At 46.4% G+C, this 26,739-nt stretch overlaps 1 protein-coding gene across 2 annotated transcripts in view; it reads right to left on the reverse strand.

Moving 5' to 3' along the window:
• LOC144110234 (uncharacterized) overlaps nt 1-26,739 on the reverse strand; it is a 74,268-nt gene that overhangs the window by 1,680 nt on the left and 45,849 nt on the right. For both annotated transcript variants that reach the window (XM_077643072.1, XM_077643073.1), the window contains exons 12-21: nt 24,783-24,948; nt 22,917-23,080; nt 20,200-20,419; nt 18,397-18,594; nt 16,671-16,812; nt 7,273-7,314; nt 6,094-6,126; nt 4,624-5,614; nt 3,785-3,920; nt 656-908 (exon numbers count right to left, since the gene is read on the reverse strand). In XM_077643072.1, the coding sequence (XP_077499198.1) occupies nt 672-908; nt 3,785-3,920; nt 4,624-5,614; nt 6,094-6,126; nt 7,273-7,314; nt 16,671-16,812; nt 18,397-18,594; nt 20,200-20,419; nt 22,917-23,080; nt 24,783-24,948 (2,329 nt within the window). In that variant the 3' untranslated portion in view covers nt 656-671. The remainder of the gene's footprint in view (nt 1-655; nt 909-3,784; nt 3,921-4,623; nt 5,615-6,093; nt 6,127-7,272; nt 7,315-16,670; nt 16,813-18,396; nt 18,595-20,199; nt 20,420-22,916; nt 23,081-24,782; nt 24,949-26,739) is intronic.

Raw genomic sequence — 26,739 nt, forward strand, 5'->3', positions numbered from 1 at the left:
CCATCCAAGCCAGCGCTTGCAGAGCGTTGTTTGGTGGCATCCGACAATGCACGGTTAGTAGTGACCTGAAGGCAGCAAAATTCGATATCCCCTTTCCATGACGTCTATCACCGAGCTTCTCTGCGGTAGTCCGATTCTGTGAGGACAAGCCTAAAATTTAATCGTCGATTACATCACCATTTCAAATGTGCGCGCAATATAGAACTTGGTATGCTTTACCTTACCTTTGACCCGCCGCGGTGGCTCAGTGGTTAAGGTGGTGGTCTACTGAGCCGGAGTACCTGGGTTCGAACCCGACGGCGGCAGCTGCGTTTCGATGGAGGCGAAACGCAAAAGGCGTCCGTGTGCTGTGCGATGTCAGTGCACGTTACAGATCCCCAGGGGGTCGAAATTATTCCGGAGCCCTCCACTATGGCACCTCTTTCTTCTTTCACTCCCTCCTTTATCCCTTCTTTTACGGCGCGGTTCCGGTGTCCACCACTATATGCGAGACAATTACTGGGCCATTTTCTTTCCTCAAAAACCAATTCATTTCATTTTTTTCTTTACGTATACAGCCAATATATATTTCAATTCTTGAACAGAATGGCTCTCACGAAGTGATACAGCTAGCTGCCCTTTATGTGAAATCTGAGAATGCGAGTAGTATACTTACAAGACAGGCGTCGTCACTAATTGGCACTAGTGGAGACTGTAGCTGCTGTCAGAGCAGCCGCTGCAGCGGTCTGTGAATCGTCGCTTGCTGCTGCAGCCGCTGTCTGCTGCTGCGGCTGTTGCGGCTGCACGATGACCACGGTGGTGGTGGTGGGGCTCTTGGGTGGCTCCTCGAAGGCAGGTACACCGGCCTCCACTCGATTGCGTCGCAGCTGGAGGATCTCACTGAGCTGGTCCTTGCCGCCAGGCTTGTACTGAGCGCACGGGAGAGGCCGAAGATTCGGTATTCATGCTCTATTTACTCGACTTCGCTATTTCCCTTTCACATCTCCTTTAACCCACACTTGATGTCCGCCCTCAATGGTGCTTCAGTATTTTCAGTTAGCACAAGTAGAGATGAAGATGACAAGAAAGATAGAATCTTTGCGCTTACGAGCACCGCGGTGGCTCAGTGGTTAGAGCGCTCGGCTACTGATCCGGAGTTCCCGGGTTCGAACCCGACCGCGGCGGCTGCGTTTTTATGGAGGCAAAACGCTGAGGCGCCCATGTGCTGTTCGATGTCAGTGCACGTTGAAGATCCCCAGGTGGTCGAAATTATTCCGGAGCCCTCCACTACGGCACCTCTTCTTCCTTTCTTCGTTCACTCCCTCCTTTATTCCTTCCCTTACGGCGCGGTTCAGGTGTCCAACGATGTATGAGACAGTTACTGCGCAATTTCCTTTCCCCCAAAACCAATCTCTATTATTATTATTATTATTACGAGCAATTAGACACCGCATGTTCCGTACCACGCTGTCGGTGGTTGAACCCAAATAGGCCGGTAGTTTGCGCAGGAGTATTTTTTACAACCCGTACAGATAAATACGGAACATGTGGTGTATGCGGACAAGAATATGGAGCTGTCGGGTCTGCTTGTCATAGTCGGATGCAAGCCACGAATGAAGCAGCAGGTACCCCTCAAAGAATGCTCTCCAGTCAATTACGTCGACAGATTTTCATGACGGCGTTCTTAATCCGCGGTTAATTCCTTGTCACGCTAGCGTGACATATAGAACTGCATTAACTGCGACGTATTCAAAATCGGTCGATGTCATTGGCTGGAGGGATCCTTTGAGAGATATATTCCGCTTCGTTCGTGAGTTATATCCCAGCACTGTGGTGTCTACTGTGATACACTAATAGACCCCTGGCTGCCAGAATACAGCCGAAAGCCGCAATCATGTTTAGCAAGCTGCGAGCTGAAAACAGTCATGTTCGCACATGTGCGTCAGGCTGAGATGAAGCTCGTTCTTCAGACTTCGAACACACGTACGTACCTTTCCCCACGTACCTTTCCCCGCGTAGGCCTCGACCTTAATGGATGAATTTTTTTCTATTCTTGTAATTAACCCTCCTCCCCCCTACAATAATGGCCTTCGAGGCGCTGCGCCTGTCTTCAAAAAATAAACATCATGTTCCCCTCGCGGCCATTCGCAAGCTTTGTGGCTCGAGCAGGCATATAGTTTGCATGAATGCAGATGTGATGGAGTCATGCCGGAGTCGTCCGCGTTGACATTCAGACCAATAGACAGCTTCTTAGTGCAGTGCTGCCAGTGTCGCGGTGAAGAAACGCTTTCTTTATCTATCCTCCTTGTGCATTCTGATGTCATCCCCTCATTATTCACTTGTGAACCCATTACAGTACAGCGGCTAATGATGCAAAATAATAAAGGAGACATGTAGGGTTTCAAGAGCGCACAGTTGCTGCCTGAGCCTGTTTTGAGGAAAACAATGGATAGAAGCAACAGAGAACAAACACATGACGTCATATCATGAGTGAGTATCCGGACATTATCATGTTCCGCGCACTTCATTTTATACCGGTTCAGTTCTGCCGATGTGCAAACTAGCGTGCGCCAAGTATCCGTAGAAGCCGCGGCGCCATCCACAAACTAAAAAAGAAACGGCACTGCCGCTGGTTGTTCAGAGCACAAGGGTAGCTCTGACATCAAAAAGCTTAATACACCATCGGCTGTATTTTCTAGGAATTACGTGCCGTGCCTATGTCCGTTTGTTCTGTAAAAGCTAAGCAAAAGTTAACGAAATACTATCGGTGGTCAGGAGAGTGCTGGAAGCATAGTTCGCATGCTACCGTAACTTCTGAGGGCAGCACGCGAAGTTCGGCTCATGGAGCCCTCCTTTCTGCACTGCTACGTCCAGGGGTTCAATTCACGATTGAGATTTCGGGTCTTGTTCTTTCCAGCAACAAAACGTTTCCACATAAAGTCTTACAAGCTGATCCCTTGCTGTCTGGTGAGTAAGGCCATTTCCTGAACACTGCCGGCCCCGGTCGCTGAAATACTAGCAGGTGACGGATTTTCGCGCTGGGGCTTTCCTCAACTCAAAGGAATATAATCAACGCACGCTGCTAGGAAAGTCGATAACTAAACGCTCTGAACAAAAAACAAAAAAACACTAGTGCTATCAGCTGGATACATTCTTCCCCCTGAGCCCATTTTCTGTGCTCTTTTTCGTTCAGAACCCAAATAAAGACGCGCCATACTCAACCACGAACAGAAGAACGCATAACGATACACTTCACGTTCTGAATGCTCAGAGAGTGCAAAGGCCCTTATTTGGTGTACCACCGCAGCCCATATGTCTAACGTCGTAGTACGGGCCCCTCTGAAACAAGTTCCATTGATTCTGACAAAACTTTCCCTGTCTGCAGGCGCATTTACACATTCACTACCCCGTCAAAAAAATTGAGAGGAGAAATTGGTGAACTTTGAGACTAGAATGCATATCGAGCCAAGTCACTAGAGGCTTAATTTTAATGAATACTGTAGCCACCCTACAATACTGGTAACTGGGCCAGCTGCCCACAGTTCATCTTGAAAGCGCTGCGCAGTGCCAGGAAGGATTAAAAGGCAATCAGGCTACTACTGTAACATTAAACTAAGTACGTTCCACTCTTGAGGGCTTCCCATATCGAAGGATTTTCGAAGCGGAGCTGAGCATTTGGTCACGGTTTGAAATTGAGTAAGGGCTAAGTTGAGCCAGTGCTGAGATGCCGATTAAGCGTTCACGTGCGCGACAAGCCCTATTCGTGCTCCGGTTGTACCGATTGTGTACGAGTGGGAACACTCACCCCGCACAGGTTTTTCTGCACGGTCAGGTGGCTGATGAGCCGGGCAGCTTCTGTGGCGGCCAGAACCTCCTCCAAGCGCTCCTTAGTGAGCGCGAACATGTGCTCTCCCGTGAGCTCCTTGCAGAGACTCTTTACCCTGTGACAAGAGAAAGACAAGGGAAGGACTGGATACGCATTTAACTTGGAAGGAACGTGCGTTGCATATAAGACAAAAGAAGTGTCGCATGCACCTCGTCCCCTTCAAAAAGAAGCGATTTTGTACCGGCGTCCACTCCCTCGATCTAATGACCTTTGTCGCTCAGGCCCGCCATACTCCAAGCCAAAAAAGGCTAACAATCCCACAGGAGATAGCCTTTTAGGTGAAACTGCTTTGCCAACATCATTATTCCTTCAAAAGATAATCCTTTACTCCCTCAGAGAATAATTGTATCGGGAGTCTACTAGTGGACTAACCATTCGTCGCAAGTTACTCCCATTTTACACGTTTTTGGCTTGGAGTGCAGCGAAAGGACGCAGGAGCTTTCGGTCGCTACACCGTTTCTGTTGGGGACGCTTCCCCCCGCAGCGGAAACACCGCACAGGAAGTCAAAGATCAGAAGATAGAACAAGCGCTTGTTCTATTTTGTCCTCGGACCTTCGTCTTTATGTACACTCCTCCTGGAGTATGAATTAGCAACAAGCCTGCGTAGACATCTAGACTCCCTCATGCAGTCACCGTTAGAAAAATAACTATGCCGTACAAAGTTCTAAATTTGAGAAAGCTCTCGAGCAAGAGATTTTTGTACTGTTTCGCACCGCGCTCGAGCTTCTTGTGAGGACTGAAAACATATATATCGCACCTGTCACTAAAATCTTTCGCAGTGAGCCAGGCCTGGACTTCTTCGGCCGTGGACTCGGGCGTGATGTAGGTGGAGCGCGAGGCCACAGCCGTGGCCTTGCCCCACTTTTTTCCCGACTTGGGTCCCAGAGACACCCGTAGCTTCAGCTCTTCGTCGAATGTGTCCTCGCGCTGAGACGCGGGCTTGCTGGAGTTGTTGGTGCCTTCACGACGACTCTTTGCTTCGACAGCCACGGGCGGGGCCGCTTGTGGCAGAGGCGCCACTGGAATATCATGTCGACTTGTCGGGCCTCGCGTCGATTCCGGATCGCCGTATCGCCTCGCTCGTGCCTCCAAGTCTCCCGAAAAGTAGTAGTCTGCACTCGCCGCCAGCTGCTGTGGTGGTGTCGGGGGTGTCGGTGTTGAAGAGCTAAACTGACTCGAACTGCGAGCAGAACGAGGTTCGGAATCACCAGCGTGGGAGTTCGATCGGATCGGAACGTGCGCAGCATCCAAGTGGTCTGGGTGGTGTCGTGCCGAATGGAATTCGTCAGCGCGGCCTCCGAGGTCGCGTTCACTTGACGACGGTGGAGGCGCGTAGTAACCGGGTCTCGCTGGCCCAGGAGACGCCGCGTCGAGTTGACTCGAACGCCTCGTCGAGTAACTGTCGTCGGGTCGTGTCCGGTTTCCGGGCTCTAACGGATCGTCGTCATATGGACTCGGCGGCGGCGGCAACGGTTCGTCGTCGAATTCACCAGAAAGGCGAACCGGTTCTTGCCGTCCCCCTCGAGGCTGGGACCCTTGCCTGTAGTATTCGCGTCGAATCGACTCGGGAGTCGCGTCGTATTCGTCGGAGTGCCTCGGCGTGGCACTGCGCCGGCTCCTTGGCTCCGAGTCGTATCCACTGCTCGAATGTCGTACGTAGTCGGATTGACCCGACTTAGGTCGGTAGTCGTCGTACGCGCTGTCGTCTTCGACAATACTTGCCGCGCGCTCGGAGCGCATCGGAGGTTCTGCGATACAAGGGCGACGCATTGTGAAGGCCACTGGAAAGCTTGGCTTTCGTTTTAGTATACGTTCTGATGGACCCACTGCACAAGTATGCAAGATCTGTTCGGAGTCTCCCTTCAACCGGGACAGCATTTCAGTGACCTAAGACAATTTCAACGGCTTCCATGAGCGAAGTAGCGATTAAGCGCCCACTGTCGGCGCAACTGAATCACGTGCGCTCTCGGTGAGCTAGCATTAGTGAACTTGGTCTTTAGAGGGTGATTTTCATAGACGGCTTCTAAGAATTGAACTACGCACCGAATGATGCATGAATCAAATAAAAAATTCTGTTCCGCTCTCTTGACAACTGCCATACAACAGACACAGCATTTTTTTGACGACCGGCAATTCAGAAAAAAATAATAATCTGTGTAGTAAAAGAATTAGCCCATTCAGCGCCAACGAGACGCGCGTCACAAAGCGGAGAACCAAGAGAACTCACCAGGTGGCGGTAGTGGTGGAGCAGGTGGGATGTCTACAACAAAAAAAGTGAGCCGTACAAGGAAAATAAATTTTACCGCTCGCTCCTGTAGAACATACTGAATCCCCGAATGCTAATGTCCAAGCACAGGTTCTCATAACAGCGTGTATCCTGTGTAGGATTTTGTGTTACAGTTTAGCTGTTTCACAGCGAAATCTCTTATACGAAGGATTCAGTGGTGTACACTTAACATCCGGTCACGTGTCGTCAAGTGAAGCGCCGCCCTTGTGGTTAGCGCCAAGCATGTGACCACGCGCCCGTGCGCTAAAGCCAGGTTGGCCGAAAGTCGACATTTAGCCTAGATCACAGTCATTAGCAGAAGACGGGCAGCAGCATGGCAAAAGCTTTTTCCGAGTTTAGAGCATTAGGTAGCAAAAGGGTTTGTTTTTTATTACTTTGTTCTTGCACTCTGAATTAGACTAAAGTTCTCATACTGAAAAACAGCGCACACAATACAGGGACGAAGAAAAGAAACGACAACACGAGCGCTGTGTTGTCGTTTCTTTTCTTTGTCCCTGTATTGTTGTGTTGTCGTTTCTTTTCTTCGTCCCTGTATTGTGTGCGCTGTTTTTCAGTATGAGTACGTACCAACTCGCCCAATCTTCTACTTTGGCGTAATTTAGACTGAAGTTCCATTTACTGTATCACCGCGCCATCCTTTTCTCGGTAACTGAACTCGTTTGTCACTAAGCAATTATTTACACACAATTTATTTTATTCCACACAAGCTGCGTTTCTGCTAATCCTGCGCATGCGCTGACTCTCTTCCTCTTCCTTGTCTCCGTTTATTCACCACATGGCCAGTTTGAGGCGGCAACAGCAAACACATTGCTTCGACTCCTTTTCAACCATCCTCTTCTTAGAGCGTCCAATGCATGCAATTACAGCAAAAACAAATCATCAATTGAGGTTAAATTGCGGGTATGACGAATTCGGGGACCATTTAATAAGACTGCATAGACGTTGCCCCAAGGCGTAGATATGCACATCGTACGGTTTCTGCGTACCTCCGTATTAACTCGGGACAAGCCATATCTCGCTAGGACTGCTAACTGATGCCATATGTAATAGTGGCATGCCGATTGTTTGATGTCGATCGGCAGGCTCTTTAGGCTTGATAATAGTCGAAATAGCACTTACTCCTTTCCACGAACCCGTAAGGATCGCTTTCGCGATACGTTTCTGGAAGAGAGAAATAGGCCACGCTCAACGGTCGTACATTGCTTTGTCCAGCCCTACAGACCTTTCAGTCGGATACGCGCAGATGTCAGAACGCCTGCTCTTACTGCTGGTAACAGTTCTCACTGGTGTAAACACGTTGAGAGAGATCGCGCTACCACTTCTACCGTGTTCGCGCCAAGTGAACAGACAGCCCAGATAACAATATGGCAATGCTCACGGAACGCTTTCTGGAAAGATGTATACATAAAAGCTCAACCAAAACTGTTGTTAATCTGCTAGTATTACAGGCACTCTGCCATACTTTAAAAAGTCCCAAAGTTCCACGTCCGCCACCTGCATGCAAAAGGCGTTCAGCAACTGCATGCTCGCCATCAGTCATTGCTGTTGCGGAGTGGGACAGGTCATCTTACAATATGCATCTTCCCTTTCGGATGCGACAAAACTTGCGACCTGGAGTGCTAAACTGTAACTGTTAGCACAATACTTTTTTTGAATTTTTTGCCACAGTTTGTCTTGTTAAGATCTACTCCATAAATATCATCAATACACCCTCAACCCTTCCTCATTCTTTCCTCTACTGTCTAAGTCTCTCCCCTTCATTCCCCATTTTCCCTCAACCCCGTGCTCATCTGGAGCATTCCTTTCTCTCCTGCCACGTTGCCATTCAATCCCCCTCCCTTATCCCTACCCCTCTCCCCCAACATGACGGGCCTGGCTGGCCTCACACCAGCTGTGGCAGACCAGCTCTCTGGACGACTCTGGAGCATCCATCGCATGACAGACAGCATCTCCGCAAGAATCATCAATGTACTATGAGTCACCAGCTGAGTGAGGTGCGACGTGGTTTTCGCAAAAAGACACGGTGATACCACAAGCGGACGTGGACAGTGAACAAGAACGACCATACGCAACACTTTTATTGGAAGGGTATTTGCACGATTCTTGCTGAGATGTTTGCAACAGGAATATTTTATCACGATCTGCGCTCCGTGTCTAATCTTTTCTTTTACTTTCGCTTCTATTTTTTCACATGCATTCCTCCTACTCCACTGCGTTGTGACAGTGGCCATGTTTGTGTGAATGGACACACCCGTTCACTACTCATTTTCATGTCCGAACCGAAATTCCCATTGGTCACCCGTGACGGTGAATGTGATCGGGGACTGTTCTGAAAGATAGTCATCTGTGGAAATGTGATCCCCGTGGGCCTGGAAATGTGGGCCGGAAAGTACACAGCTGTGATCGAACAGATAAAAAACTTTGCGCCTAAATGTCACCGTTGTCTGCTAGGGACGAAATTTCACACACACGTAGTTCCCCCACACACACATTCCTGCACACACACTTCCCCTTTGTGCGCAAGGTATGTCAAACAGAAAAAGGTCATCGATTCCTCTGGCAAGTCGCATCGTTCAACAACGGCAGCCATAACGCTGTGTACTTTGTTAGAAAATGCTTTGTTTTATGGCCTTCCATCACAATCACAACAGGAATAAGTGGGAGCCTTAAGGCGTGAGGTCGGGTAAATGAGGCGGTTGCGATAACAATTTAAAGCCACAGGCATTTACTGCTTCCAGGGAACGGGTGCTGTGTAGCCCTTGAATTCTTGGGTTTTCCGGGACATTAACTCCCTCCCAATTGTGGGCCTTAACTCTTCACAAGGTTCACATAAAACAGGCACTGAATGACTGGCCTTTCTGAAGGTAATTGACCATATCGGAGGGAAAGTAAAGGTAAGAGAGGTTAGCCAGACCATGCTCAATTGGCTATCACATATATGCTTCGGGAAGGGACGAAGGGAATGAAATGGAAAAGTTCAGGTCGTTACGTGCATGGCCACTTCGTAGGAACAACATTCATCAGCAAGGAACACTATCAAAACGCTCTTTAAACATTTCTCACAAAAAGCCCATGGGTACGGTTATGCATGCGCACATGCTTCACCACTAAAACTATAGTAGAGCTTTGAGTGAACGCCGCTGCAAGTTTTATTTTGCTACTTTGGATGCAAACATAGGCATATCCCGAGACGCTTTGCAACAAGAGACAATCCAATCGCATTCGACCAGTACGGAGGACTTCAGCGAGCAAATGCAACCTCATCACGTTAGCAGACAGCTTTAGTTACACGTAATTAAAGGCTTTGCTCATGTACAGCACTTATGAGTGAACAGTGCGCATGCGTGGAACACAATAGTTAACAGGCCTAAGTGAGTTTCACGGATTTATGCGAGATTCTAAAGCATGTGTGCACACCTTGTGCAAGTAAAAAGCTCCATGGAAAGGTCTGAACCAAGCGAGAGACGTTATGCGCAAGGAGGCAGCGAAATACGCCGACAGCACGAGTGGGGCATCTTTATGGGTTTGCGTGGACCGGCCTCCTGGCAGCACCTTTGGAAAATTCAGGTGGTCAGGCCTCTTGCAGGTGCCTGTTCAACAGGCGCCTACAAGGCAAAAAAAAAACAGGCAAGAACAGTTTATCCCGAGCTTGTGGCATTGGCTGTTTGCCTTTTAACGACCCTGTCAAGAGCTTCCGGCAGTTCCGGCCACTGCAAAGCTAGGCTATTGCTAGGTTTCATGTAGACAATGTGATCAGTGGGCAGCTTCCCTGAAACAGCTGATGCTGTAAACGTTTCGTTGTTCCACAGTGGTTTCTTAGCATTTAGGTGTAAAACTTTTCACCCAAGCTTCATACAGGTGGAGTTTTGAATGTTCTAAATTATTAAGCAACTTCCCTTCTAACAATATCAAATCCCGGTGAGCACCATACATCTCCACATGCTGTTTACGAGCGTTGTTTCTGAAGCCGCATGCAGTTATGTATGCATTATTGCAAGCTTAAAAATTTGCAAAAGAACATTCGGCACTTTGCAAAGCACTTTCTGTATTGTCACTGATATTCAGATGTTAAGTGCGGACAGTAATATACATTCTTGAATTCTCAAGTAAACATTAGTTCAAAAGAAAGTGGACCCATATTCATGCAGCCAGTTCAGTTCACCAGAAGCACTATGGTTTTGACTATGTTGACAGCCATGCACATGTAAGCAGCCGGCCAAAGGATAAAGCAAGCATGCAGTGAAAGTAAGCAATAATAAGCACACAAACATCAGTCTCAAAACATACACGAAGGAGAGTCAGCAAGTGTTAGTGATATTAACATGCACAGCAGCACAACACGCACAGCTGATAACGCAGGGCACCATCTTGACAATGTATCTCAGTAGCACATGCAACATTCTGGAGTGCCATAAAATAAGTAGGATGCACGTTTCGGAAAGTTGTTGCTCTGCCAAACACGTCATATACTACAACCTGCCAAAATAGCAACAGAACATTTTCTGTTGTCAGAACAGATTTTTTGTATATTAACAACAGGGATTCTTGTAGTATCAAGAGAATTTTCGACAGAACTGTGCAGTCCCATCATACCGATAAAACCAGTTTTGTTGGGGCAACAGGCAACTTCTTAATACTATAGAAAACTCTGTCGTTACAACAGCACAATAAAACTTTTTGTCGTAGTCTGGGCTCAATTCTTTCTATATTTCAACTGGGACTGGAGTTGTCTGACAACTTAACATGCGGCCTCACCTGGAGCCAGTTTTATTAGTATGCCATATGTGACTTGCAATGGCAGTTTAAACTAGACATTCAAACAGCAGTAATCCTTTCCCAAGATTCCCAAGCCCTGACTTTTTGCGCCAGTCACTGAAGGAAGCACACATGCTCTGCCTCGCTCAAACAACTTGCACATGCTGGAAATATCAATAGAACAAAAAATTAAAAATTTTGTATGACGTGCAGGAGACATAGCATGTTGGACGTTAGCGAGACCAAGATGCAAATATTCAGTAAGAAAATTCAAAGAGAATACAGTTGTTGTCCGCACCTTACCATCAAATCTAAACATATCCGCTATAGATGCTTCAAAGTCATTCCCTTTTGGCCTTCCAGGTCGCTGGCATCATTTCACCTTTCTTGAACAGGGCACACACGCTTGCACATCAAAAAGCAAGGCACATGTAGCAACACTCTGTATATTGCTAACTCATCTTAGAGTTTCAACAAGCAACCATCATTAACTCCTCACTTTTCCTGTCAATAATGCAAACATAGAATATACTCCAGAGGTTGCACGACTTTTGATCAACGCTTCAGTGCCTCCCATATGCAGCACACACAGGTAGCACATGGGAACAGAGACAAGGCAACCGCAGTTTTGTTAATGGTAAGGTGGGGAAGACTTTATTGATGCACGTCACTCAGCTTTTTAGCTTGTACAGGACTCAATAAAAAGTGCAACGCCCAGAAAGAAATGGGACAGGAGTCCACATATAGAAATATAGACGCCAAGTGTCGTCAAAACACACAACAGCTGGAATGTGACACCTGGGCGAGTCCCATGCCAAACTGACACTCAGCTAATTCATTTTGATCTCTGCACACAGACAAAAAAGAAATTAAGAGGTAGGTAGTACGTAAATGTTACAAAAAAAACTTCGTAGGACACACAACACAACAAATGTGGGGCAGACTGGCATTCTGGGATATGCGTCTGGTTCTGTAACCTCTGTATATAGTAAGTATATATCTATCTCTTCTCGCTAACATGTCTCTGTTAACATTAACATTAAAGTGCTGTTAACACTTGGATAAGCGTGCCAAACACGTGCCGTTCGTTACATGCCCTTTCGACAACAACCGCAACGTGAACTCTCTTCAGCTTCATCTGCAAAGATCACAAAGCCTTGAATTCAGCCCAAAAGACTGACGCATTCCTGCAAACCCAAGCTCTAAGGCACTTTTGTCACACAGGTTGCTTGACACTCAGTGCCGACAGATGTGCCAACGAGTGCAAACTTCCTCACGATCGGACGAGGTGCATCTCCAAGTGTTCAGGGGTGAAGCATGACAACGTTGCTTCAGCACATGGGAGTGAACAACGTTGCAAGGAATGGACCAGTAGTACAGTGCTATCTCAAACACGGACTGGTTTAAACTACGACACCTCTTCAAGAATTTCTCCATAACAATAGTCAAAGTACACTGGAGAAACACAACCGTGGCTTAGACAGAGCAAAGACTGCCACCTCAATAACGACGTGCCGACCAACAATGCTCAAAAAATGGCTACGCACTGGCACAAATTAGCACATGATACGAACGTCACTAACTGCTGGCGAGAACTGCCCGACAGCTTGCATGAAATGCTGCCTTGACGACCACCACAGACGACCGACCCTCCAATCGCCGACACCCAACAAAAGGCAAAGAACAGATGTTAAAAAGTAGTCTCCTATGTACACAAATGGATAACTGGAAGAACTTGACTCTTGGTTCATCATCAAAATGGGACGGAGAGGGGAAAAACAACTCTAGACACGACGATCTAGAACTGACAGTCCATCGAAGCTTGGTAAAAAAACATCACATGTCTAACAACAGCAACAGCATGAAAGGACATAAGGGCCTACTGCGAAACACATGGCCAAGTTCTTTCATTGAAGGTCGGGGCATAAAATGAGGACGGGTTGCCACGAGGGGTAAAATGCCAGTTAAGAACCACTGCCTCAAAAATGGAATGTGGAACAAACACCGTTTGTATGAGTACTGCACTGAACAAGCACCCCTTTTATGAATAGTGCACAGAACAGCCGCTGGCACCTTCACATTACATACCGAAAGTGCAAGTCAGCGGTCAACGACTTCTTCAACACATGCCCAAGAAAAAATATCAATACCTTCTAGCCATACGAAACAAGGCAAGCGGTCACGCAGTCCAAAGCAAAAAATGTGAAGTTTTTCAGATGGAAAGAGCTAAGAAAGTGACAGCAAATTTTTAAAACAACTTGCACTCTGTAACATATTTCAGGGGGAAAGGAAGCAAGAAAGCATCGTATATAAAAGAAACAATCTCACAATGGTAGAATTGCCAGAAGGATGAAACAAAGAACAACACAAGCAAGTGCGAAACATTTAGGAACACAAGGGAAGGGCTTTTACACAACAAGTACTTTTGATGCCATCATCAAAAACCAGCAGACGTACCAGAAGACACATGTCACAGACAAAATGTCACACACAAGCAATCAACAAGCAACATGCCAATCACAAACTCCAAAACAAGCCAATACACTCCTTCCTATAGCCCACACCAGCTGAACTAGACTAAAGTTTGTCTAATTTCAGGTATTGCATCTATAGCTTGCTCGCAATGCTTGACACATTTATAGCTGCCAAGACTTTTTAAAAATGCAAAAGTCAACAAAACCTGCCATATCAGATGGCTCAGTTGTAAACCATTTGTGATGTCCCTACAGTGGACATCTCTTATCTCTGTCCGTGGCCCAAGCTTGGCAGTGCAGGAAAAATCAAGCAACTGCCTTAAGCTATCGAGGAATGCGGACTACGAGGTGTTTTGATCATCAGTGGCTTTCAATAAATGCAGCCTGTAAAAGCCTGCACTAATAATGGCATGGCTCATTCTCAAAGTTTGATGCACACACACAAATTGCGGCAAAAGAGCCCAGAATGCACGTCAGTCCAGTGCTGCAACAACTAGTTCACTTTGATTCAATACGTAATGCCTGCCAAGTGCATGGACAATGTTGCGCTATTAGGATGAACGAGTACATGTGAAAATTGAGCGCCAAACTGATGTACTACAAGCAACGTGTCACTGCCTCTCTGCCGTTGCTACCATCATAAAATTTCCAGCATCATTTGAACAAATGCGCAGAACAGAGGAGACTTTGTTCGTGATCACAAAACAGCGATGTAAACCTGCCTGACATGTACTTTTACAAGCAATGCCAGTGCACTGGATCAGAATGCATCTACAGATGCAGATATTGCTCTATGTTTTGGACTTCCCCACCATTAAAAATCAAATGCAACAAGTGAAGATCAGCTTAGGAAGATGGCAGATAGCAGCGGAACCAGACCATTAACACTATTCCTCCTTATTCGCTCTCCATTGAATGTTAGAATTTCTGCACATGGACCCTTTTGCTATAAAATCGCAGCTAATTATGCTTTGTCTCCATTAGCAAAACTGCCAGTCAGTGCATGCATTTTATTCCGTCGGTAATTGTTTCATAGTTATGCGACAATGAAAGCCAATACCTGCCACTAAAAAGTCATGCCTATAAAATCCCCTTCCCCTGCCCTCATTAACACGTCAAAAATTCTAAAGTGATGCCACTGGCATCACGAGCAGTATTCACACAAAATTCACACCACAATTGTGCACTAATTCTGCTGACAAGAACGTGAGTTGGTGTTTGTCTTGGTGTCTGCATACACCGCAACAATGCAGTGTAATCACAGCCGAATAACTGCACTTTTTCTTAGCTGTTGTGCAAGCACTAAATAGGGGAGCACAGACACGAAAATGCCTAGGTCTCCAAGCTATGACAAGGACGCACAAGAGCATAAGCATCACCCAAGGTACACTAGTGGCAAAGGTCAACATTGGCTCGAGTGCACTACTACCTTCAAGGTCACAAGGTTGCGACGACCTACTCACATGGCAGTCGCAGTGACAGGATTCCATACTGTACCAGAACGATAGGTTGTCTCTCAAAGCCAACCCAAAACCCAGTGAACGCGCAAACTCTGACTGGGATGGCATTGGCATTGTCCCATGCCTTTGAATGGTATCAACGCCATGAGGCTAAAGCCATCGACCTCTCTCTTGGTTTTTGTACGCCAGGCAAGTACACTGACACGTTTGCATGACAGGCAGGTGGAACCACTTTTTAAGGATGTGTGTGAGGCATAGTGCCAGACTTGAGGAGACAGAAGGAAATGTCGCAACAGTCACAACATCGTCAAACCAGCACGTGACAGAACTTCAGGCAGCATCACATGTGAGCACACTGTAAGCGTGCATGCCACTGAACAACAAAGCAGAAGTTTGGCATCACACACATCAAGTCCGTTATGATTTATGGCTTGCCGGCACTCTCATTATGAGGTTATCTATAAAAATGTAGGGCATCAGCATTCGCATTTCATTTTTTGTTTGTTTCAAAAAGAATTGCGGCTTAATACAAGGTGAACACTTCATTTCAAACCCGCATACGCCCTCCTTCTCCCCTCCCTTTTCTTAAAATGCATTGGAATGATAGGGGAAAAAAACAGCATATGTGTGTGATCAAGATTGCTTGGTCCCTCTTAAAACAAAGAAAACTGCTTTTACGGTCTTGACGACAACAGACATCAGAAGTTCGTAAACATGGCCCCAGCTTATTCATCACTTTATGACGAAAGCAACTAGTATTTGATGATAAGCCCATCAACACAAATCAAACCAGGCTTGCTTATTCAGCAGCCCTATGCTGACATGAATCTGTCAAGAGCAATGAATTTGTTTGTTACTGAAAGTGAGACTTCACCAGCTGCGAAGACACACAACCTGTGCTGCTCTCTCGTCTCTCGGTGAAGAAAGTGTGGTGATCAACACCACAGGAAGGGAGTTGTTGCATAACTCATTCATGTTACTAGGATACAGCAGCACTGGTGTGTTTCCGCAGTGCATGGGGAAAATGTTTAGTTCTCTTTGATTCAACTCCACACAGTGAGGGCCGAGGATAGTGCTGTCAAAGAGCTGCTTGAACTTTTTCTTACAATAGTTAGGCGACAAGTTTGGTCACAACAGAGGTGCATGAACTGCCCCATGAGAGAAAAGTGTTCTCTGCTCACAACCGTGCGTGAGAATGCCAAGGAAGCATCTGAGAAAAATGCTGCAGCAGTAGCTGGCACCACATTTTGGCTTAAAACAAGCAGGAGAGCAAAGCTTCCAGGAATTATCACTTGTGTCACCTCAAGCAGATCTCCAAAGGTGCTCTGCATCTAGCTGTTGGTGAAGGGCCACAATGCCGCAAGGCAGGTAGAAATCAAAGGCAGCCACAATAAAGTTTCGCACCAAGACTGTGGAAGAAACAACCGCTACTCAAAGAGTTGACTGGCTCCTCTGCAAAGCAGTTGGGAGGCAGCGGAAGTAGAACCGTCGCTGCTGCCATCTGGTGGGGGGACATGACAGCAGAAGCAGGGTGACGTCAAGCAGACGGCACAACACGCACGGAGGAGGACGATCAAAGCCGACTTTTACGCTGGGCAGAAGCGGGGCACCAGCGAGGGTACAAACAAGCAAGAAACTCAGCGGGGATGTTCGCTCAGTTTTCCTCGGGGTGGGCAGCAAGCGAGGAGAGGTGCGCACAGAGTCCTCTCGTCAACTTCACCGTAGTCGTCGCCGCCATGTGCGAGACGAAGGTGGCGGCAACAGCGGAAGCAGGGTGACACACACACACAGCGGGTGGGACGCGCCACTTAAAAGTAGCGGAATTCACCTTTCTTCCCCTGCCGCTCGCGGCGGACCCAGTCGGCCGGAGCCGGAGGCTGGCGGGGTCCGCCTCCACGTGGACTTCCCATGCCCAGCCCTGAGGAGCTCATCGAATCGCCCCCGAGTTCGTGAGGCGGTGAGGAGTCACCCTGCGAGAACAACAGAGACCATTGTTGCTCAAATGTCATCAGCTCTTTGCCTCTCATGGAACAACGGTAACTACACACGTGCACAAAGCATTTCAGTAAAGGAATACAGATGCCAAATTTTTGGGGGGGTTTTACAGCAGCAAATGTTGAGGACAAGTTTCCTGGTACTGTGGCATTGGCGTAACATAAGAAAGTGCAGGAAGAAAGGGAAGAGGAGGTATAGTGAAACAGGTGTGCCACGCCATGCTGAGTGGTCCGAACACATTGACGTTACTAGCGACAGCATGGCAACATCGCACGCACTCTACCAGAGAAAAGAACGACAATAATGAATGAAGACTATTGCATATGCACCCCTACAAACAGCTGTCGCTGAACCTTACTTTACACAGCGCTAACTGTCCTGTGAGTTTTTGTATCTTTGGACTGATGCATAAGACATAGCTAGTCTTTAACATCACATAGAAATCACCTGCACCTGGCAAATAATTCTTAATTTAGCTTATTCTTAGATGTAGTTTCAACATTAGTTTCAGCAGCCAAAAGTGGACGAAGATACCATGAGTAAGTTTGACACCACAAGAGGCATGCTAGAATTTGTGATATGTATAACAGCAGTTGCTTCACTTGCTTTTACCCAGTCTCCTGCACCAGGTTAGCATAAGAATTTGAGCCAATTAAAATGACGAAAAAATTATATCACAATTATGGCAAGCCTCACGAGATCTAATCTAAACCTTGCTTGTGCTGTCATAGCAACTGTTCAACAGCTGAAACTGAAATCAAAATTACGGTTCAGATCAAGTTCAACTATAAGTCATTTATCGGGCAAAGGTGAATTTCACATGATGATTCATGTTAACTAATGTCATTGGTGTCATTTCAATGAAAGAAAAAAAAAAGTCTTCACCCCTTTAAAAGGGCCATGAAAGCTAGCTATTATCGTACATACACTGTTTATTGCATTTAATTCCCAATATGTCAGATTAAAATTCCATAAAGTTTCAGATGAATCGGTGCAGTCAGACATTTTTAGAACGAATTTCTTTTTGTTTCCTTTGCGAACAGCTTGCTGATCTGGCAACCTTCGATCGCTAACATCACAAGGTCATACACACCCCACGTTGTCTGCTGCACGCCGTACACTGCACTGAGGTGCTTGTATGCATGCCATAGACGACAGTCACTGGAAAAGTTTCTTTTTTTAGCTCAGCAAAATAAAGTGTATTCCCTGTGTTTTCTTACTGGAAGTCTTCAGCATAGTAAACAAGATTAGCGATCCTTGGGAAAGTGGACTTGTTCGTAGCGACCATCGTCTAATTCTTGAGGAAACAAATCGATGGGCCCCCGCTACATTATTTACACATAGAAGCGTGTTATTAGTGTGTTATGGGTGTTGTCTCTCTTTAGCAGGCAAGTCCTCCAGCATGTGAGAAGCGGCATGTGCGTACCTGCCTAATAAGCATTGGTGCCCAATCAACACTGGTGCCAAGACATTTGCTGTGCATCTTAAAGTATGACTGCAGGGGATTAGCTGAACCCAATGACTGCACTCAGAAGATTGCAGCTTGACTTGACTCTCACCTCCAACCCCATGTCTGCGAACGCTCCGCCCGGCGGGTAGGGTGAGCGGTTGTAGTTCTCGCGGCTCGAAGAGCGCTCGTAGCCACCGACACTGCCAGTGTCGTCGGGGTGGTACGCCGTCACAATGGTGTGTGGCACATGGCCCACCTGGCCACGGATGTTGCGCGTCTTCCACCACTTGCGACTGTCGTCCAGGATCTGCACAGCGAGAGCAAGAGCACCGTCAGGCAGCAGTGAAGTGGTGGTCAGGAATTCAGTAATACAGTAGCATTAATAATAACTTGATTTTATTACCACATGGCATAACCAGCCACAATGTATGCAACAGTGGCTGGATTTCCCAATAAAAAAAATACCAAGAGGACGGAAATGACTGAGATGAGAATGCTGAGAGGTGTGTGGAGTGCCGATCACCATCATCATCATTCCCACTATGCCCACTGCAGGGCAAAGGTCCCCCCCATATCTCTTCAATTAACCCTGCCTTATACCAGCTATGGATTGATCAGGAAAACAGGAAGGTTTAAGTACGGAATAGTCATATTAAAGAGGCACGGTTAAAGTCACAAACATAGAAGCAAAGCTACAGAAGTCAAGGCTCTGTTGGTTTGGTCAACTGATGAGGAGAGATAAATATGTCATAAAAAATCTGTTAGAGACGAACATCGAAAGGAAGAGGGCGCGGGGACAATCAAGGAAGAGGTGGAGAGAAATGGTGGAGACAGATCTTTGAGGGAAGTTGTCATCGAGTGCAGCTCAAACAGGAAAAGGCAGAGATCACTCACCAGAAACTGCGATGCTAATGTGATGCTACAAAAGAGACAAGCAGGATGTAAACTAAAGGAAGGCAACAAAGTGGGCATTAAAAAGGCCTGAAAAGGCTTGATAGGTCTTCGACCCTAACGAGGTCGCTGAACAGCAGGTACTATGTAATGTGTACTTGCCGCCCTACATGAATACATATCATACGTAACAAACTCGGAGAATAAGAAAAAATCAGATTGTGTAATTAGATTACGCTTTTCTAACATACACTCTAAGAAAGCAGCTCATGAAATGAGCTCCCGAAAGGATCAGTGAAGTGTCCTTGTCAAAGTTACCAACACAATTAGCTAAATTAGCTTCTTTTCAGCCAAATCTCCAAAGTCTCTAGCCCAAGTAGAAATAAAAACTGGTTTTTAAGAAAAGGAAATGGCACAGTAATTGTCTCCCATATGTTGGTGGACACTGGAACAGCCCTAAGAAATAGCAGCCACCATGGGATACAGTAAGAAAAAAAGAGACAGTGAAAAATGAGAACTAAACCAATGCTATTTTCAAGTAGGATAATGCGAGCTTATTTCATGCTCAGTCTTCAGCTCACTTCATGCATGGCGCAATAAATCCTCTATATGCAATTACCTTCTCTCTGAAAAGAAATTGCTTTTATTGTTTTCATGTAACATATATACATGGCCACACCTAGCAGGCATACATACCTTTATAAGACATATAAGACAAACAAATTTTTTACCCCTTCAAGTTCATCTTAAAGGAAATCTACTGTATAATCTATACAACAGGTTCTTACACGGTAGGCTTCTCTCGAAGCTTTCCACAAACAATCTGAAGCAAAACCCTGCTGCTGGAGGCAGTTTGTGCAGTAAGGAATGGTGGCTTCAATCTAGCTGCCAGTGCCACATATGTGCAGTTCTTTTAGTCTTTTAGTGCAGGTTAGAAACATTTTCTGTGAATATCGGCCATTACAATAAGTGACACAGTTTCGAAAACACAGCTCCTTCTTTCTGGAACCGGTGAGCTCACCTCAAGGAATTCCCCACGCACGACGGTGAGCTCTTTGTCATTGTTGGCGGTGCGCGGGTACACCACCTGCACGATCTTAGCCCCCTGGTCACGAAGGGCGTCGGCCCATGCGCGCCACTGCCGCTGTGGGTCCCCGGCTTCCATCGAGTCGACGCTCAGCTCGGAGCGCTGGTCCCGCGGGTCGTGCAAGTCTGACTCCGAAGGAGTCTGAGTGCCAGGCCTGAAGCAGAAATACGATACTCCATCTTTCTGGCACAAGGGCAACTAGGACCAGAGAGCGCCAGCCATGGAATTAAGTGGTACGTCTACTAATGCCTCTGACAGTGTAGAATCCCAGGGGCTATTAAAGGCACCATATTTACTCACGTATAACCCACCCCTCCGTAAAGCCCGCAACCCTAACTTTGAACTCCACGTAAAAAGAAAAAAAAACATCACGTATAACCTGCACGTTTACCTGAAGAAAAAAAAAGTTAGCGCTAGAAAGGTACAACTGCATATTCAGTAATCATTTTAGAACATTTTTTCAAACGACCACTCCCACGTCACTGGTTATCCGACTTTCAATCGTCACTGTTCTCACTGCTGCCATCCGAGGCTTCATTGCCATTCTCAAAGACGTAGTCGTCCTCGGTACCACCCAAGCTATTACTGATGGCACATTTTTTAAAGCTTTTACGCACCAATTAGTAGTAGTACATGGTTTATTAAAATAATAATAAAAAGGAATTAAAAGATTTTTGCTAGACCCAGCATATGCCATCGATACTGAAGCACCTGACCTGGGGCAGCGGAAATGAAGGATAGCAGGAAGAATGGAGAAATGAAATGTAAGAGGTGAGGGGACAGGAAGAGAGGATATGGGGGAGAGGTAATGTACACAATAATAAATATGTACAGGTCGCGGGCGTGCTAAGTTCATGATGAAGCAATAAAAACACACGCACACAGCGCTATGTTCAATACAGCTGGAGTGGGGCGTCCAGCAGTTAATCATTCAAGGAAGCACTCGCAGAGCGCTCGTTCACTGCGTGTAACTACCTGGCGGAGAACAGATGGGACGTCAAGCCCGTCTGTTCGAGGAATGCACAGAGGCGCACCAAGTCGGCCGGTATCACTTTCCACGCATCCACAATCCACTGGCACAGCAATGGAATATCGGGCCTTCGCACGCGTCCCATCGGTGAGAGGGCGTAAAGGCCGTCAGCCATCCACTGGGCATACAGCCGCTTCATGTGTGCCTTGAACGGCTTGTTCAGGCACACGTCGAGTGGCTATAGCATGGACGTCATGCCGACAGGCATTATAACAAAGTCGGTGCCGGTCTCGGCGAGGTGAGCCTTCCCCGCATCAGTGCAGTGGCTTCGGAAGGAATCCAGTACGAGCATCGACTGGAGTGCCAGCAAGGCACTAGGCTCAGCAACGCTGGCTGAAGAAAACGTAGCCCATGGCATGGGGAAGAATAAACAAACTATGAATGTGGATTTGGTTATGCCTTTCGTTGGCACCTCATAACCTTGAAAAGCGTCGATGGCGAGACCACCGTGCACTGTCCCCAATTTGCACAACACTTGGCAGAGGCACGGAAAGAAGCGGTTGTCCTGAAATCTGTATAGTAATGGCAAATTGCTGTTTAAGACTTAAAATGGTGATCAAGTAAGCGTGCTAAAACTTACTGGAAGTGTGGAGGCCCCATGGAAAGAACTGTGAGGCTCCAGACAGACAAGACAAAGAAAGATCTAGTCAACTCGAGAACTGAAGGAGAGACCGAGTCACAGATGCACAAAAGCCTTATGATAAAAAGGCCCACCTGTGTCAAGTGCAACATTTGGTAAAGACTGCACATGGGTTCACCTCTCAAAAAAGTGAACGCGCCAAAGGGGCCACTCAATCTCAAGCACAGCAGTCTTCTAGAAGGAGTTCCGCATCACACAGACGCAAAGAGACTTGAACGAGCCACTTTACAACGTTCCAACTCTACTCACACATTAATTGTAAGACGGTGTTGTGTGTGTACTACACCAACAGTACTAGTGTAAGAGCCCAAGCCCATGTTTTCCATAACTCTTAAATTCTGCTAGGAAAAGCATGAATGCAGCACAGCACGCTCTGTTTACTCCTCTCCATGCACGCACTTCTCACTGCAGCCCCCTTCTCACAGTGCACTGTGAACGGTGATATGCAGTGAAACTGTTTACATTATTTTTGTTCCAAGCAATCTGTTTTTCTTTCTCAGATTTAATAGTGTGCGGTATACTTTTCACATTCCCTCTTGCAACAATGTGTACAGGTGCTACAGGAATGAAAAATAAATAAATAAATCTGTTCAAGGCAGGCACAGGAGAAAAATTAATGCAATAAATGAAAAAAATCAATTTCTTAAAGCACTGTGCAATAAACTGAACAACCACGTGAAGAAAAATTAATGTGGCTACTCTACTAACACAAAAAAGCAGTACAAACTATCGTCTCCAATGCTCAAGGTATACCCCCAATGTCCGAGAACAGCTGCTTTGCACTCAGTTGCTCGAACGCCATGGCCTGCATTGAAAACCCCACGACACTCAGCGTACAATACCTCATGCTTAATGTGCACATGATCTGCATGCGTTTGTTGCAAATCCCGCATGCTGTATGCAAAAGTAGATCTGCATCTCTATTTTTGCTGAAACAGAACCATTATTATTCCTCTAGATGCATGCAGGAGAAGGACTTGCCTTTCCATGTGATCCGCCCGCGGTGAGAAACCCCGGTCGTAAGGTGACGTGCCTGCACGCTCGTTCAGGTAGTCACTGCCACCATAGCGGCTGTCCACGTCATGCTGCGAGGACACGACGTTTCCACGGTGGGCATGGTAGTCAGGAACATCGCGCAGTTCCACCTGAGGGTAACATGACGAAAAGGGCAATTAAAAGAGGAGCATCAAGTCACTCACGACTCGAACTTTATTGAGCACTGACATCCTTCTCCACCTGTCAAGAAAAGAATGTACATTAGAGTAGATGTGGAATCAGAGCAATACTATAACATTTCGTGGCAGTCTAGCCTCTGTTTGTTTGCTTCTTAATTCGTTGATTCGTTCGTCACCAACTAGGCTCTCGTAGTCATTGCACAGCAAATAACAAAAATATAATCCTCAACACAATCTTGCTAGTTATCAGTCCATGCCAATTTACATAATTTTAGTCCCAACAGGCCTAAACCACACATCTGCGTAGGGCAGTGAAGTCCAGAGCAAAACAACTCAGGTATAGAAGGAGCCCATTGAAAGCATGTTTGTTCAGCTTAACAGGACAGAAGATCATCCCTGCATACAAAGGCCACATAGTTGAGACTGAATTGTACACAGTGTAGAAGGACTGCATTTAAACACTAATATGGTTATATGGAGTAGTTACAATACAGCTGAGCATAATTTTCAGTTGTTCTCCACTCAATTCATTAACACTGGAATTAGCACTGTTTGCAGGAACAAATACTACAAAGACAAGTGCACACTTGGCATTCTACAAACCGACCTGTACTGCATTTGAATAGCTGCTTGCTCAAACTGCACTTGATGAGCAGTGGGGTACTCAGGAGTCACAAACTAATCACGTCAAACACAACTAGTACTGACATTCTCCTGAACTCTTCTGGGGGCCTTAAATATTTTAGTTTCTTGATATCAGATAAAGCATGAAACACAACTGTGAACTTCTAAGTGAGTAGCCTGACATAAAAACAGATCTTGCAGTAGCGAACGCACTTAGCCTCTCTTAAGTGTTGTCCCTGTATTGCTAGATGTGAACAATGCCAAACTATTTGCTACATATGACTAAACTTTATTAATGGCAGGCACCCCTCCTTTCTGTGAAGGTTTGTTATTGAGCATCCTCCCAAAAAAAGCAAGCAATCAAGTTTTGCATCTGATGATCTAGTGGGCAAAGGTTCACTATACTGTCAAGGTATAATGAAAAATTACTCACTATGGCCAATTCATGACAGCTGCCACTCTGTCCCCATGTTATTTAAGCATGCATAATCCATATAATAATGCATAATGAAGAGAACACAGTGCCTTTCCTAGCTGTATACGTGCCTCTCCTTGTCCTATTTTTTGTAGCTCGCATAGCATCCACCATTGTGGAAACTACACGAGCAGTGCACCCATAAAAGCATATCACTGTGCCAGTCTTCATGAAAGTATGGAGTGGTAAACAATGACACGCTTGGAATTGCGAACCATGAACAAGGCAGTTGGGCATTGCGTTACTGAACCCTCAGACTATACAACTTACAGTCACAGCAAACTACCTTCCTGGGCGCGGGTGGAGTCGGAGCAAACAGGCGCATGAGCCGTATATTATTCTGCCCCATGTCTTCCAAACTTTTCAATGTCTCGGTGAGGGGCAACACGAAAACGCAGAAAGACGTAAAACAAAGTGCAGGACATTGCCAGTCACGGTATACAAGCTTTGTCACAGCAAATAATGCTCACCTGTACTTTGGGCACCTGACAAACTACATTTTGTATGCGCACGTAGCCAGCACAAAAAGGCATGAAACACAGCATATAAACCCTTCAAGAAGATCTGACTGACCTCCTCTTGTGACCGCCGCCGCATGCGCGGTGGCTGTGCGGGGGGCGGGGCCTGGTCGTCAGAGCCGCTGCAGTCGGGGGCCCAGCCATCTGAGAAGACGGGCTGGTAGGTCTCCGACTCGTAGCCCTTCCACATGTCTCGTGGAACCACCCAGGCATCACCCAGGCTGCAAAAGCACAGATCATGCAGTGAGTCGGGAACAACGTGAAGGGCAGAACTTTGGTCTATAAAGGAGGTCGTATGTGCTCAAACAAGTCCATGGCTTCTAATTAACGCCCTCCTGCACCAGCTGCAGATATGTTATCCTCTCAAATTTTCTGATGCCATATGCCCACGAGTCTTTAACACTGCCTGCTGCATTTGCCTTCCCTTGGAATCCTGGCTGATACTCCAACTGCAACATGCAGTTAGTTCTTTTGCTGAAAACAAGCAACCACATGAGTAAATCGTCCAGGCATTTTGTTGAACAAACAACTGCAGATTACCTATTTATTTAAACCTCGTTAATTCAGACTTCAAGGGGGTGAAAACAAAAAAAAGACAGCCGATTTGCGTAGCTAGGCCAAATGTGCATTAGGTGCACAAGCACTTCGGTTTTCATTTCAGTTCCGTTGTTCATGAATAGAAGTTGTTCGGATAGCAATAATGAGTTAATACCCATATAGGTGTAACTGATCATTCTCTACATTCATAGATCCCTAGGAATCCTCATACCAATGCTGGCGCAGTGATGCAGCGGATAAGTGATGCGCCACTACCCTGCGATGACAGCTGCTACCACCGGGGGAGCTTGTGAGACTCATGTTGACTTCCCAAGTAACCTCTCGCAATCAATCATTCATTGAACTGCCACCTGCAATGGTGTGCAGTCTGCTAACAATCCAGTAGGCAGGTTGCCAAGTGTGTATATATATCGGCTCATCAAGGACAGACTAGGGACCACACAAACTGACAGACAACAGCTTTTCGTCTGAGTAGAACCCTTAGTGCTAGCCCACTAAAAAAACGTCCAAGTTATCCGAATGTCTAATTACTGAATCATCATCATCATAATCCTGAATACGCCCACTGCAGGGCAAAGACCCCTCCCACGTCTATCCAACTAGCCCCGTCCTTTGCCAGCTCCCCCCACCCTATGCCTGCAAACTTCCTAATCTCATTCGCCCACTAACTTTCTGCCGCCCCCTGCTATGCTTGCCTTCTCATGAAATCCACTCCGTTACCCTTAAAGACCAGCGGTTATCTTGCCTTCGCATTACATGCCCTGCCAAAGCCCATTTCTTCCTCTTGATTTCGAATAGGATGTCATTAACCTGTGGTTGGTTCCCTCACCCACTTTGCCCGCTTCCGGTCTCTTAACGCTACACCTATAATTTTTCTTTTCATAGCTCGCTGCGTTATCCTGAACTTATGCTTTTCGTTAGCCTCCCATGTTTCTCCCCGTAGGTGAGTATTGGTAAGATACAGCTGTTGTATATTTTTCTCTTGAGAGAATGCCCCCCCCTGCCCAAAATTGCCAAAAACCATTCGCGTGGCAGTAAAATTTCTTTGGCAAAAACCTGGGTAACCGTCACCTCGTTTTAAGACCTCTTTTAAAATTTTTAAGCAGTCTGGTGGGACTCCAGCAACAGTCCGAATCATACAAACTCCCAAACCGATGGTGGTCAAATTAACAGGGCTCTAGGTTCTACTGTAAACTGAATATAAAGGTAATAAAATCATCCATGAAGACACCTGTCCTTTAGCCCTTGGAAGCTCCCCTCTGTACCAAATCCCACTGAGCAAAGAATTGACAACGTTTCAACAAACCGTGGCATAAATAAATAAATGAGTGATAATCAAGACACCTTTTCACCATAATTAACTACTACCTGTCAGAAAAGAAAGCATGGAGTGTTCAAAAATGCAGCTGGATAGAAACCATATGGAAATGAAAACAGAGGTATATATATATGGT

This window comes from Amblyomma americanum, chromosome 11, assembly GCF_052857255.1.
Source record: "Amblyomma americanum isolate KBUSLIRL-KWMA chromosome 11, ASM5285725v1, whole genome shotgun sequence".
NCBI lineage: Eukaryota > Metazoa > Arthropoda > Arachnida > Ixodida > Ixodidae > Amblyomma > Amblyomma americanum.